The sequence below is a fragment of the Drosophila bipectinata genome, chromosome 4 (genome assembly GCF_030179905.1).
Source record: "Drosophila bipectinata strain 14024-0381.07 chromosome 4, DbipHiC1v2, whole genome shotgun sequence".
Classification (NCBI taxonomy): Eukaryota; Metazoa; Arthropoda; class Insecta; order Diptera; family Drosophilidae; genus Drosophila; species Drosophila bipectinata.
Window position 1 is genome coordinate 5,898,217 of NC_091740.1, and position 14,275 is coordinate 5,912,491.

At 53.8% G+C, this 14,275-nt stretch overlaps 2 protein-coding genes across 2 annotated transcripts; both read right to left on the bottom strand.

Moving 5' to 3' along the window:
* Positions 1 to 1,808: 1,808 nt before the first annotated feature.
* Positions 1,809 to 4,934, bottom strand: LOC122322123 (spidroin-1-like). The gene is made up of 4 exons (XM_070282488.1): positions 4,925 to 4,934; positions 4,031 to 4,848; positions 2,553 to 2,889; positions 1,809 to 2,140 (listed from the first exon to the last, which is right to left on the bottom strand). Exons 1-4 carry the CDS (start codon positions 4,932 to 4,934, stop codon positions 1,809 to 1,811), a joined length of 1,497 nt encoding a protein of 498 aa, XP_070138589.1.
* A 7,645-nt stretch (positions 4,935 to 12,579) lies between these two features.
* On the bottom strand, positions 12,580 to 13,489 carry LOC138926883 (circumsporozoite protein-like). Its single transcript, XM_070282489.1, has 2 exons — positions 13,480 to 13,489; positions 12,580 to 13,403 (listed from the first exon to the last, which is right to left on the bottom strand). Exons 1-2 carry the CDS (start codon positions 13,487 to 13,489, stop codon positions 12,580 to 12,582), a joined length of 834 nt encoding a protein of 277 aa, XP_070138590.1.
* Between the last annotated feature and the right edge of the window lie 786 nt (positions 13,490 to 14,275).

Here is a 14,275-nt window from a genome sequence, read left to right on the forward strand (position 1 = left end):
GTTTACGGGCGGCTGACTGTGGCTCCACCTTTGTTCTGTGGCCACTTGCCTGTTAAAGGCCTCTTCCTCCTGTGCTAATTCCTCAAACTCCTCTGCTAGGCCCATCACCTCCTCTAACGACGCGCAGGCGTATGGCCTTATGAACATCTTCATCCTTGGCATGCAGTTCTCGACGAGCCTCTCTATCACTTCTTTCGTGGTTTCTCCTAATGGTTTCATTAGTGACTGAAGGTCCACCATGTATTCTTTGAAAGGCTCTCCACGACGCTGCTTCCGTTGGCGAACTTGGTCCGCCAACTTTTCGAAGTATCCTTTCGGCAGGAAGAAATTCTCAAAGCTTGCCTTGAACCTCGCCCATGTTGGCCATTCTTCGTCGTTCCATGATGAACCATCTTTGGGCCCTGCCCTGCAGTAGCTCTGGCATGGCTCTGGGGATCGTATTTATGTCCAATCCGTATGTCTTTGCGGACCACGTTACTCGGTCCAGGAACTCTAACGGGTCCCCTGTACCGTCGAAACGAAACGACCAGTCCCGCACTTGTCTGGCTACTTTGGCGTAATCCACCGGGGCCGGAACATACTTCCTTGACTGCGGCTCTATGCTCCTTCCCATTCTTGGATCTGGTACCGCCAGGCTCTCTATAAACTTCTCGGTTTCGCTGGCTGCTCTCTGCCTGGGGGTTGATCTTTGTCCGAATCTTTCCTCTAGGCCGTGCGTTAACGCCAGTACCTCCTCTTCCTTGGATTCGTCGACCCACCTCGCCACTGAGGACCTCATTGCTTCCACAGTCCCGTCTGCTGGTAGACCCTCGCTCAGCTCCTCCTTTCTCAATGTGTAGATCCAATTCTTTCTTCCCATCTTTCTGCTACGTTATTTTCTAGGCTAAATGCAATCACGAAGTTTGGGCGCCAGGTGTAACGAACTGTTATTTCTGCTTCCGCTCGCCACAATTTGCCGCGGCTAGCTCACAGAGTTTCGCGGATCCGTTCCACCGAATTTATAGATTCGACGTGATTGCCCAAGCCCAGAAAATAATACAAGTAGCTTTCCCTTGTGCAATCTCTTTATTCTCTGCTCTCTCTCTTACAATGGTGATTTATGCGGGTTCCCGGGAATGACCCTTGGTGCGTCCTTGGTGACCTTGGTGTACCCGTCCGGGTGATCTCCTCCGTTGCTGGTGTTTCCGCTGTTGCTCTCGTTGCCGGGGTTCCTCTTCGTTGATCCGTCGTCAAGCCTTCCACCTCTTTGATCTGGTCTGGCCTTCGGCTATGTACTGAAAGCCTCCACTACGCCGTCGGGGATACGCGCCTACGCGCTGTACCGCCGGGCTCGGGAGTTGGCGGGCTGTAGCCTCCGCTACACCAGGATGAACGCCGTGCTCTGCGCGCCAGCGACACTGGTTCGGGAGATAGCTACTGACTGTCACCTCTGCACCACCAGGGAGATGCGCCGTGCATGCGCACCGGCGGACCTGGTTCGGGGTGTGCGGCCTGCAGTAGGCTTCGCTACGCCAGAAAACACGCCGTGCTTTTCGCACCGGCGAGTCCGGTTTGGGAGATGGCTACTGGTGGTCGTCCCCGCAACCCGCTGTGCATGCGCACCAGCGGCCCTGGTTCAGAGTTAGCTCTCTACAGCCGGCTCCTCTACGCCAGGAGACGCCGTGCCTTTTCGCACCGGCGGGCCTGGATTGGGAGTCGCCGAAGTCTTGTCAGTTTCCGACGGGGTCGGAAGTCGCCTGTCCAGGACCGTACGTCACGCCTCCCTTTCGTCCGGGTGACCACCGCGCGTACGCGCCACTGGGCCCGGGTCAAGAGCTGCTCGGTAGGTGATCGGAGCCTCCCCGATCGCGTTCCAAAGCGGGCGTGAGTTCCCGAGTTGGCTTATCCGCGTCCTGCAGGACCACGCCTGTTGGTTGCCAGTCAAGAACCCGCGTGGCGTACGCCAGACTTGTTCTTTCCTCACTTCCTTGCAAGGCTACCTGCTTTGACTTGGAATAGCCCACACTCGACTCTGTTACCCTGTAGCTTTCGAGGAAACCAACCGACGCCGATCCTCTCTCGTCCTGTCCTTCTCGTCCTCCGGAGCGAAACCGGGCTCGGGATCCTGAGTTGGCCTGTCCTTTCCGGTGCAGGACCACGCCTGTTGGTTGTGAGTCAGGAGTCCGAGTGGCGTGCGCCAGACTTATCCTTTTTGCACTTCCTAGCAAGGCTACCTGCCGTGGCCAGGAACTGGTCCAACTCGTCTCCTGTCGCCTAGGTCTTTCCACGTAACTGTCATCGTACTGTTCTTTCCTTGTCTCGTTCGTTCTCCTTACGTTTGGCTGTTGGACTCTCCAAAGGCGGTCCTTCAACTCAAACAACCGAATCCTTTTTAGAAACGCTCTAACACTTGACTGGCGGACTCTCCACAGGCGGTCCTCCAACTCAACGCTACAAGCTTCCTAAAAAGACTCGTCCCGAGCCGCTCCAGTGGGCCTCCTTTTATACTGACTGGAGCGCCCGTTAATCCTCCTGGATTCTGCTCCTGCCGTTAATCCTGCTTCCAGAATCACGCCACTTTCCCGTTGGCGGGCTGCCGTTACTCCTGCTTCCAAGATCACGCCACTTTCCCGTTGGCGGGCTGCCATCCGTGCGGTCGTTGCCCCTTTCCGTTCGGCCGCTGACCCCTGCTGTTGCTATGCGACGTGCCGCTGGCCTCCTTCGCCTCTCCTGTTGCTCCTTGCTCCTTTGCTGCCCCCAGTCTTGTCGCTCATCCTGAACTCCGCTGCGCGGCGGGCTCATAGTGCTCACCGTTGCCTCGGGAGCCGTTACGTTCCACGTTGACTCCGTCTTCCCACTCGATGATGGAGCTCTGCCCCTCACTGCCCTCGCTGCCTTTCCATTCGTCCACTGGTGCTCCGGGAACCGTTACGTTCCACGTCGATTCTGTCTTCCCACTGGGTGATGTAACCTTGCATTTCCATTTGTCTGCTGGTGCTCCGGGAACCGTTACGTTACACCTCGATTCCGTCTTCCCACTGGGCGATGTAACCTTGCATTGCCATTTGTCTGCTGGTGCTCCGGGAACCGTTACGTTCCACGTTGATTCTGTCTTCCCACTGGGCGATGTAACCTGGTCTTCCCATTCGTCTGCTGCTGCTCCGGGAACCGTTACGTTCCACGTTGATTCCGTCTTCGTACTTGATGGTGAAACCCTACCATTCCCCGTTCGTATTGGTCCTCGGCCTATCTCCCGCGGCCCCCCTAAACTGATTGGCCATTGCTGTCTTAGCGTGTGAGGAGGCTAATTCTCCTCACACTTCCCCCCTTCTTCGGGAACGATAGAGACACTTGCCAACGTAACGAAAACTTCGTGGCCACTCTCAGCTCACCGAAAAAAAACTGTGACTGATCGCTTTTCTCTTTGGTGTGGATGCCCATCCACTTCCCCCCTCCTTCGGAAGACGGCTTCCCCCTATCGCTGGCGTTGTTCGGTCGTTTTTGGTTTTTTTTTTTCCCTTCCCTTTTCCCCCTCTTTTTTTTTGTTTCCTTTTCTTTTTAATTTTTAATACTAACCCTATATTTATATATTACTATTTTTTATTTTATTTTATTTTTTTTTTTTTTAAATACTAACTATGCTAAACCTATTATTTTTTTTTTTCATAAATCCTTTAATACTAATTTTTTTGAATACTAACTATGCTAACCCTTTTATAAAAATCCCCCCCTTTTTTTTTTATTTTTTTTTTTTCTTTGTTCCTATCCTATATATATTCATATTATTATTTTTTTTTTTATTATTCATATTTTTTTTTTTTTTTTTTTTTTTTTTTTTTTTTTTAATACTAATTTTTTTTTTTTTTTTGGTCTAAATACTAACTTTTTTTCCCCCCCCCCCCCTTTTTTTCAATCCGATATATTTCTTGTTCATTTTTTTTTATTTCTTCATACTTATTTATATATTTATTCAGTTTTTTTTTTTTTTGTGTTTTTTATTATTGCTTTATTTTTTTTTTATTTTTTTTCAACTCCTCCTAACCACTCTTACTCCTCTGCCGCCTCCTCGCACCCGGAAGCATGGAAGCATGTGGCACCCACCTGTGCCAGGATGCACCACCTTCCGGGTTTTCCTCGCCGTTTCGTTAACTCCGCCTTCACTCTTGCGGCAAGCTCCGGCGGCCAACTGTCCTCCGGCACCTCTCGCCCGCCTCCGACCGATGCCTGCCGCTCCAGCACCGGCCTTGCCGGCCGTTTTTCTGGGCATGATATCTGCCGGGCCAGCGCAGGCCTCCGCGGCTCCGGCCACACCCACGGCCCCTTCTCCACCGGCTGCTCCTCTCTCCGCTCCTGTAGACACGGTGTCGGGGGCACCGCGGGCCACGGCGTCGCCTCCCGGACCCTCCTCCAACTCGGGGCCGCCCTGCATGGCTTCTCCTCCGGCCTCTCCGGTCTGGGGCGTGGCGTCGGCGGTATCTTCGCCTTCCATTTTCTTGCCTGTCGCACCCTTCCGGCGGCGGCCCTTCTCCTCGCAGTTTCCACTATTTTCCGGGTCCGCCGCTGCCGTGCCGTTTTCGCTCTCGCCCTGACCATTGCCCTCATGCGTCCATCGATGCGCCGCTGCCTGGCCTCCTTGGTGCTCCTCCTTCACATTTGGGCAATAACCCTGACGCGGGCCCTCGCCATGTCTTCCGTAGACTTCACCACTCCACTCGCAGGTGCAGGCCCAGCTCCTCGCTCCTGCGCCGCCGCTCCACCTCGAAGGACCCGACCGGGATGCATCCTCCTCCTCCTGCTGCCCGCCGGACCATCCACTCTGCCCTTGCCTTCTTGGCGTTCCATGAAGGATCGCCGACGATCTCAATGTCGCTGTCGTCGGAAGACACAATCATTGATGCGCTTGATGACATTGTTGCGGCTGCGTGTTGATTTCGAATAGGCCGACCATCTCCCATGTCTCCACTTATATAGCGCATTCATATCCCGTTGCTGGAAATGTCCCGCTACTGCTCCCGTTGCTTGCTCTCCTCCTCTTTGGGGGGTTTTTGTTTTTTTTTTTTTGTGTGCCCGTTATGCGGACACAATGTATTTGTCCGTTTTCGTTATTCCTTTGCTGTTTCTTCCGTGTCTTGAGCCTTTAGCTCGCTCACATGGGCTCTCTTCTCCCTCCTTGTCCTGCCGTGTCGTAACGTGACAATTACTGGAGAAACGAAATCCACCACCGTATATGGCCCGTCATACCGAGGGGCCAGTTTCGCCGCGAATCCTTCAGCCGCCTTTGATAGGTGGTGCTCCTTTGCCCACACAGTTTCACCGACCTTTGAGATCCACTTCCGCCTTCTCAAGTTGTAATGTCGCGCCTGGTCCTGGGCAGCTCGCTCCATATTCCTCCTTACTATCTCGAATGTCTCCTTGAGTCTCGCCGCGTTTTCCATGGGTGTTCCTTGTTCGGCTCCCGTGCCCAACACATTCTCGTCGAACAGGGCTCGCGGCATCCTTGGCTCCCTGCCCTGCGTTATAAAACACGGCGAGTACCCCGTGGACTCCGAGACTGCGGAATTTACCGCCAACATTAGCTCCGGCCAGTGTTCGTCCCACTTCCTTTGCTCTTTCCCAGCGAACTGGGCGATCATTGTTTTTACCGTCCTGTTCGCTCTTTCCGTGGGGTTCTCCTGCGGCGTATATGGTGCGGTGAACTGATGGCGTACGCTAAGTTCTCCGAGGAATTTCTTGAAGCTGCGACTGGTGAACTGCACCCCGTTGTCCGTTATTATTATTTTCGGTTATTATTACCGAGCGACAATTCTCTCCCTGAATGCCTTCTGCAGCGCCTCTGTTGTTGCTTTTCGAAGAGGCACTATCTCCGTCCATTTCGAAAACCGATCGATTATCACCAGGATCATCGTATTGCCGTGTTTCGACCTGGGCAGTGGGCCTACGAAATCTGCACACACCGTCGCCCATGGCTCCTCCGGAACCTGTGTCAGCATTTGCCCGGCCATCTGCATCTGATTCGGCTTGTACTTCAGGCACGTCTCGCATCTCCTGACGTATTTCCGGATGTCCCTCTGCATCCCTGGCCAGAAATACCGAGCGGCCACTCTGGCTATGGTTTTCCTTACGCCCAAGTGTCCCGCCGTTGGTGCGTCATGATTTTCCATGACGCGACTTCCTCGCTTCCGGATCTGTGCGGGACGTGGCGGTAGATCAAACCGCCCTCTTCCACGTAATCCGGGAATTTTTGTGGGCTTGTTCTCATCTTTTTCCTCAATGCGCTTATCCACCCGCATACTTTGGCGACCACCTCCATGGCTTTCCTAAATTTTTCCATTACCGGCTGGCGGGACAGAGCGTCGGCCACCACATTGAGCTTTCCCTTCCGGTAGCTGATGACGTAGTCATACTGCTGTAGTTCGAATACCCACCTCGCTATTCTGCCGAGTGGGCTCTCGATGTTATTGAGCCACTTCAACGCCATGTGGTCCGTGATCACGTCGAACTGGTACCCCTCCAGGTAGGGCCTCATTTGGCTTATCGCCCATACTATGGCCAGGCACTCCTTTTCCGTTGCGGAGTAGTTTTTCTCGGCCCCAATCAACGTTTGACTGGCGTACGCGATCACTCGTTCGCCCTCCTCGGTGTCCTGGGTCAGGACCGCCCCGACGCCGTAGTCGCTGGCGTCCGTTTGCAGCACGAATTTTCTTTCGAAGTCTTGGCACGCTAGCACTGGATCCTCCGCCAGCCGTGACTTTAAAGTCTCAAAGGCCTCTTGGTGCTTGGTTGTCCACTCCCACTTTGTTCCTTTTCGCAGAAGGTCGTTCAGGGGCTTCGCTATTCCTGCGAAGTCTGGGACGAAACGCCGATACCACGATGCCATCCCTATGAACTGGCGCACTCCCTTGACGTTCGTCGGGGGTTGTAGCTCTGTAATCGCGGCCACCTTTCCCGGATCCATTCCGATCCCTTGGCTTGTTATCCGGTGTCCCAGGTAGAGCAGCTCCTGCCTGAAGAAATGACACTTTTCCGTATTTATCCGCAGGTTTGCCGCTCTCAACCTCCTGAATACCTCTTCTAGATTCCGCATATGCTCCTCCTTGGTGCGTCCGATCACTATAATGTCATCCTGATACGCGAATGCGTGTGGAGCCATATCCGGGCCTATGACCTGGTCCAGGGCCCTTTGAAACGTTGCCGAGGCTGAGTGCAACCCAAAAGGCATCACTTTCCATTGGTATAGACCCTTCCCTGGAACGGTGAAGGCGGTGAATTTCCTGCTGCTTTCCTCTAGGGGGATCTGCCAGTACCCATCCTTCAAATCGAGACTGCTGAAGAACCTTGCTTCTCTCAGCTGCTCCAAAATGAAATTTTTGCGAGGCATCGGGTACGCATCTTTTATTGATTTTGCATTAATTTGTCGGAAATCCACGCACATCCTCCATTGCCCCGTTTTCTTCTTCACCATTACGATGGGTGAACTTTACGCGCTATTTGAGGGATCGATGCATCCCTTTCCAGCAATTCCTCCACCTTTGAGTTTATCTCCCCCTGAATTTTTGGATTTTTGGGGTAATACCGTTGTTTTATGGGAGTGTCGTCCTTCATCGTGATCCTGTGCTGCGTTATGTTCGAACAGCCCTTCTGGCCTGCGAACGCCTCCAGTTCCCTTTCGATGAATCTTTTGACACGTTCCTCTTCCCATTTTTCTGGGCATCCGGCTACCGCTACGGACAGTCTATCCTCCAGACAGCCGGCCCATCTTTTCCTTTTGGGTATTGAAATCCGGTGGCCTGCGCACGTCAAGGTTGTGCCAAACTCGCTGAGGAAATCCCATCCTAGCACCAGATTGTCCTCCATGCCTGGCATCACCAGCAGGTTTAGGGTTTTTGTGCGATCGCCGAAACTTATCCTGGCTTGGAGCACGACGCGTGTCTCCGTATGGCTCCCGTTAGCCAGCTTCACAAGTTTCCTTTTTGCGATTCGTTGCCCGGTGACCCCCGGCCTTTCCGCTAGCTCTTCAGAGATGAAACTCGCCGTTGCTCCCGTGTCCAGCATGGCCTTTATCTCTGTGCCCTCGACCTCGATGGTTGCCGTCAGCTGCTGCTCCTCCTCGGATAGTCCTCCTATTAATTTTGAGAGGCAGCACCGTGCGATCCCGGCTCTCCTCCTTGTTGCTGAGACCGCTGCGCGTTTCCCGCCCTCTGGCAGCATTCCGTGCTCCTTACCCCTATTGCGCCGCACATCTTGCAGAACAAAATTCGTGGGTTCCTGCACCCGCTGGCCCAATGGCCCATGCCACCGCACCTGTTGCATGCTTGAGCCGGGTTTTCCACAGAACCCTGCCTTGGCCCTGCTGCCCACTGCTGACTAGGCTGTTGCGGAGCCGGCCTATGCTGGGTCTCAGGCTGCCATCTTGGCATCCAACTTTGGTTCATGCTGTTCTGTCGCTCCGGTGGGCCTTGGCGCGGTTCCTCTCTTTGCCACCTCGGTGTCCATTGTGTGTTTTGGACGGCCTGGTGGTGGAACTCGTCCCTTTGTCCTTTCTGGGTCCATTGGTCCCTCTGGTACCTTGCCGCTTCGCTATGCTGCGATTCTTCTCTCTTATATCTCTCGTTTACGGGCGGCTGACTGTGGCTCCACCTTTGTTCTGTGGCCACTTGCCTGTTAAAGGCCTCTTCCTCCTGTGCTAATTCCTCAAACTCCTCTGCTAGGCCCATCACCTCCTCTAACGACGCGCAGGCGTATGGCCTTATGAACATCTTCATCCTTGGCATGCAGTTCTCGACGAGCCTCTCTATCACTTCTTTCGTGGTTTTTCCTAATGGTTTCATTAGTGACTGAAGGTCCACCATGTATTCTTTGAAAGGCTCTCCACGACGCTGCTTCCGTTGGCGAACTTGGTCCGCCAACTTTTCGAAGTATCCTTTCGGCAGGAAGAAATTCTCAAAGCTTGCCTTGAACCTCGCCCATGTTGGCCATTCTTCGTCGTTCCATGATGAACCATCTTTGGGCCCTGCCCTGCAGTAGCTCTGGCATGGCTCTGGGGATCGTATTTATGTCCAATCCGTATGTCTTTGCGGACCACGTTACTCGGTCCAGGAACTCTAACGGGTCCCCTGTACCGTCGAAACGAAACGACCAGTCCCGCACTTGTCTGGCTACTTTGGCGTAATCCACCGGGGCCGGAACATACTTCCTTGACTGCGGCTCTATGCTCCTTCCCATTCTTGGATCTGGTACCGCCAGGCTCTCTATAAACTTCTCGGTTTCGCTGGCTGCTCTCTGCCTGGGGGTTGATCTTTGTCCGAATCTTTCCTCTAGGCCGTGCGTTAACGCCAGTACCTCCTCTTCCTTGGATTCGTCGACCCACCTCGCCACTGAGGACCTCATTGCTTCCACAGTCCCGTCTGCTGGTAGACCCTCGCTCAGCTCCTCCTTTCTCAATGTGTAGATCCAATTCTTTCTTCCCATCTTTCTGCTACGTTATTTTCTAGGCTAAATGCAATCACGAAGTTTGGGCGCCAGGTGTAACGAACTGTTATTTCTGCTTCCGCTCGCCACAATTTGCCGCGGCTAGCTCACAGAGTTTCGCGGATCCGTTCCACCGAATTTATAGATTCGACGTGATTGCCCAAGCCCAGAAAATAATACAAGTAGCTTTCCCTTGTGCAATCTCTTTATTCTCTGCTCTCTCTCTTACAATGGTGATTTATGCGGGTTCCCGGGAATGACCCTTGGTGCGTCCTTGGTGACCTTGGTGTACCCGTCCGGGTGATCTCCTCCGTTGCTGGTGTTTCCGCTGTTGTTCCTCTTCGTTGATCCGTCGTCAAGCCTTCCACCTCTTTGATCTGGTCTGGCCTTCGGCTATGTACTGAAAGCCTCCACTACGCCGTCGGGGATACGCGCCTACGCGCTGTACCGCCGGGCTCGGGAGTTGGCGGGCTGTAGCCTCCGCTACACCAGGATGAACGCCGTGCTCTGCGCGCCAGCGACACTGGTTCGGGAGATAGCTACTGACTGTCACCTCTGCACCACCAGGGAGATGCGCCGTGCATGCGCACCGGCGGACCTGGTTCGGGGTGTGCGGCCTGCAGTAGGCTTCGCTACGCCAGAAAACACGCCGTGCTTTTCGCACCGGCGAGTCCGGTTTGGGAGATGGCTACTGGTGGTCGTCCCCGCAACCCGCTGTGCATGCGCACCAGCGGCCCTGGTTCAGAGTTAGCTCTCTACAGCCGGCTCCTCTACGCCAGGAGACGCCGTGCCTTTTCGCACCGGCGGGCCTGGATTGGGAGTCGCCGAAGTCTTGTCAGTTTCCGACGGGGTCGGAAGTCGCCTGTCCAGGACCGTACGTCACGCCTCCCTTTCGTCCGGGTGACCACCGCGCGTACGCGCCACTGGGCCCGGGTCAAGAGCTGCTCGGTAGGTGATCGGAGCCTCCCCGATCGCGTTCCAAAGCGGGCGTGAGTTCCCGAGTTGGCTTATCCGCGTCCTGCAGGACCACGCCTGTTGGTTGCCAGTCAAGAACCCGCGTGGCGTACGCCAGACTTGTTCTTTCCTCACTTCCTTGCAAGGCTACCTGCTTTGACTTGGAATAGCCCACACTCGACTCTGTTACCCTGTAGCTTTCGAGGAAACCAACCGACGCCGATCCTCTCTCGTCCTGTCCTTCTCGTCCTCCGGAGCGAAACCGGGCTCGGGATCCTGAGTTGGCCTGTCCTTTCCGGTGCAGGACCACGCCTGTTGGTTGTGAGTCAGGAGTCCGAGTGGCGTGCGCCAGACTTATCCTTTTTGCACTTCCTAGCAAGGCTACCTGCCGTGGCCAGGAACTGGTCCAACTCGTCTCCTGTCGCCTAGGTCTTTCCACGTAACTGTCATCGTACTGTTCTTTCCTTGTCTCGTTCGTTCTCCTTACGTTTGGCTGTTGGACTCTCCAAAGGCGGTCCTTCAACTCAAACAACCGAATCCTTTTTAGAAACGCTCTAACACTTGACTGGCGGACTCTCCACAGGCGGTCCTCCAACTCAACGCTACAAGCTTCCTAAAAAGACTCGTCCCGAGCCGCTCCAGTGGGCCTCCTTTTATACTGACTGGAGCGCCCGTTAATCCTCCTGGATTCTGCTCCTGCCGTTAATCCTGCTTCCAGAATCACGCCACTTTCCCGTTGGCGGGCTGCCGTTACTCCTGCTTCCAAGATCACGCCACTTTCCCGTTGGCGGGCTGCCATCCGTGCGGTCGTTGCCCCTTTCCGTTCGGCCGCTGACCCCTGCTGTTGCTATGCGACGTGCCGCTGGCCTCCTTCGCCTCTCCTGTTGCTCCTTGCTCCTTTGCTGCCCCCAGTCTTGTCGCTCATCCTGAACTCCGCTGCGCGGCGGGCTCATAGTGCTCACCGTTGCCTCGGGAGCCGTTACGTTCCACGTTGACTCCGTCTTCCCACTCGATGATGGAGCTCTGCCCCTCACTGCCCTCGCTGCCTTTCCATTCGTCCACTGGTGCTCCGGGAACCGTTACGTTCCACGTCGATTCTGTCTTCCCACTGGGTGATGTAACCTTGCATTTCCATTTGTCTGCTGGTGCTCCGGGAACCGTTACGTTACACCTCGATTCCGTCTTCCCACTGGGCGATGTAACCTTGCATTGCCATTTGTCTGCTGGTGCTCCGGGAACCGTTACGTTCCACGTTGATTCTGTCTTCCCACTGGGCGATGTAACCTGGTCTTCCCATTCGTCTGCTGCTGCTCCGGGAACCGTTACGTTCCACGTTGATTCCGTCTTCGTACTTGATGGTGAAACCCTACCATTCCCCGTTCGTATTGGTCCTCGGCCTATCTCCCGCGGCCCCCCTAAACTGATTGGCCATTGCTGTCTTAGCGTGTGAGGAGGCTAATTCTCCTCACACTTCCCCCCTTCTTCGGGAACGATAGAGACACTTGCCAACGTAACGAAAACTTCGTGGCCACTCTCAGCTCACCGAAAAAAAACTGTGACTGATCGCTTTTCTCTTTGGTGTGGATGCCCATCCACTTCCCCCCTCCTTCGGAAGACGGCTTCCCCCTATCGCTGGCGTTGTTCGGTCGTTTTTGGTTTTTTTTTTTTCCCTTCCCTTTTCCCCCTCTTTTTTTTTGTTTCCTTTTCTTTTTAATTTTTAATACTAACCCTATATTTATATATTACTATTTTTTATTTTATTTTATTTTTTTTTTTTTTAAATACTAACTATGCTAAAACTACTATTTTTTTTTTTTTTTTTTTATAAATCCTTTAATACTAATTTTTTTTTGAATACTAACTATGCTAACCCTTTTATAAAAATTTCCCCCCCCCCCCCCCTTTTTTTTTTAATCCTTTATTCCTATCCTATATATATTCATATTATTTTTTTTATTTTATTTTTTTTTTATTTTTTTTTTTTTTTTCTTTATTGTATTTTTTTTTTTTTGTCTAAATACTAACTTTTGTTCCCCCCCCCCCTTTTTTTCAATCCGATATATTTCTTGTTCATTTTTTTTTATTTCTTCATACTTATTTATATATTTATTCAGTTTTTTTTTTTTTTGTGTTTTTTATTATTGCTTTATTTTTTTTTTATTTTTTTTTCAACTCCTCCTAACCACTCTTACTCCTCTGCCGCCTCCTCGCACCCGGAAGCATGTGGCACCCACCTGTGCCAGGATGCACCACCTTCCGGGTTTTCCTCGCCGTTTCGTTAACTCCGCCTTCACTCTTGCGGCAAGCTCCGGCGGCCAACTGTCCTCCGGCACCTCTCGCCCGCCTCCGACCGATGCCTGCCGCTCCAGCACCGGCCTTGCCGGCCGTTTTTCTGGGCATGATATCTGCCGGGCCCGCGCAGGCCTCCGCGGCTCCGGCCACACCCACGGCCCCTTCTCCACCGGCTGCTCCTCTCTCCGCTCCTGTAGACACGGTGTCGGGGGCACCGCGGGCCACGGCGTCGCCTCCCGGACCCTCCTCCAACTCGGGGCCGCCCTGCATGGCTTCTCTTCCGGCCTCTCCGGTCTGGGGCGTGGCGTCGGCGGTATCTTCGCCTTCCATTTTCTTGCCTGTCGCACCCTTCCGGCGGCGGCCCTTCTCCTCGCAGTTTCCACTATTTTCCGGGTCCGCCGCTGCCGTGCCGTTTTCGCTCTCGCCCTGACCATTGCCCTCATGCGTCCATCGATGCGCCGCTGCCTGGCCTCCTTCGTGCTCCTCCTTCACATTTGGGCAATAACCCTGACGCGGGCCCTCGCCATGTCTTCCGTAGACTTCACCACTCCACTCGCAGGTGCAGGCCCAGCTCCTCGCTCCTGCGCCGCCGCTCCACCTCGAAGGACCCGACCGGGATGCATCCTCCTCCTCCTGCTGCCCGCCGGACCATCCACTCTGCCCTTGCCTTCTTGGCGTTCCATGAAGGATCGCCGACGATCTCAATGTCGCTGTCGTCGGAAGACACAATCATTGATGCGCTTGATGACATTGTTGCGGCTGCGTGTTGATTTCGAATAGGCCGACCATCTCCCATGTCTCCACTTATATAGCGCATTCATATCCCGTTGCTGGAAATGTCCCGCTACTGCTCCCGTTGCTTGCTCTCCTCCTCTTTGGGGGGTTTTTGTTTTTTTTTTTTGTGTGCCCGTTATGCGGACACAATGTATTTGTCCGTTTTCGTTATTCCTTTGCTGTTTCTTCCGTGTCTTGAGCCTTTAGCTCGCTCACATGGGCTCTCTTCTCCCTCCTTGTCCTGCCGTGTCGTAACGTGACAATTACTGGAGAAACGAAATCCACCACCGTATATGGCCCGTCATACCGAGGGGCCAGTTTCGCCGCGAATCCTTCAGCCGCCTTTGATAGGTGGTGCTCCTTTGCCCACACAGTTTCACCGACCTTTGAGATCCACTTCCGCCTTCTCAAGTTGTAATGTCGCGCCTGGTCCTGGGCAGCTCGCTCCATATTCCTCCTTACTATCTCGAATGTCTCCTTGAGTCTCGCCGCGTTTTCCATGGGTGTTCCTTGTTCGGCTCCCGTGCCCAACACATTCTCGTCGAACAGGGCTCGCGGCATCCTTGGCTCCCTGCCCTGCGTTATAAAACACGGCGAGTACCCCGTGGACTCCGAGACTGCGGAATTTACCGCCAACATTAGCTCCGGCCAGTGTTCGTCCCACTTCCTTTGCTCTTTCCCAGCGAACTGGGCGATCATTGTTTTTACCGTCCTGTTCGCTCTTTCCGTGGGGTTCTCCTGCGGCGTATATGGTGCGGTGAACTGATGGCGTACGCCAAGTTCTCCGAGGAATTTCTTGAAGCTGCGA

What these genes read in the sequence shown, in the direction of transcription:
- LOC122322123 (XM_070282488.1), bottom strand. An exon ending in TGCGAGGAGGCGGCAGAGGA is followed by an intron (nt 2,890 to 4,030) that starts GTAAGAGTGGTT and finishes CCGGAGCACCAG; the next exon opens with TGGACGAATGGAAAGGCAGC. An exon ending in CCCGCCAACGGGAAAGTGGC is followed by an intron (nt 2,141 to 2,552) that starts GTGATTCTGGAA and finishes CACAACCAACAG; the next exon opens with GCGTGGTCCTGCACCGGAAA.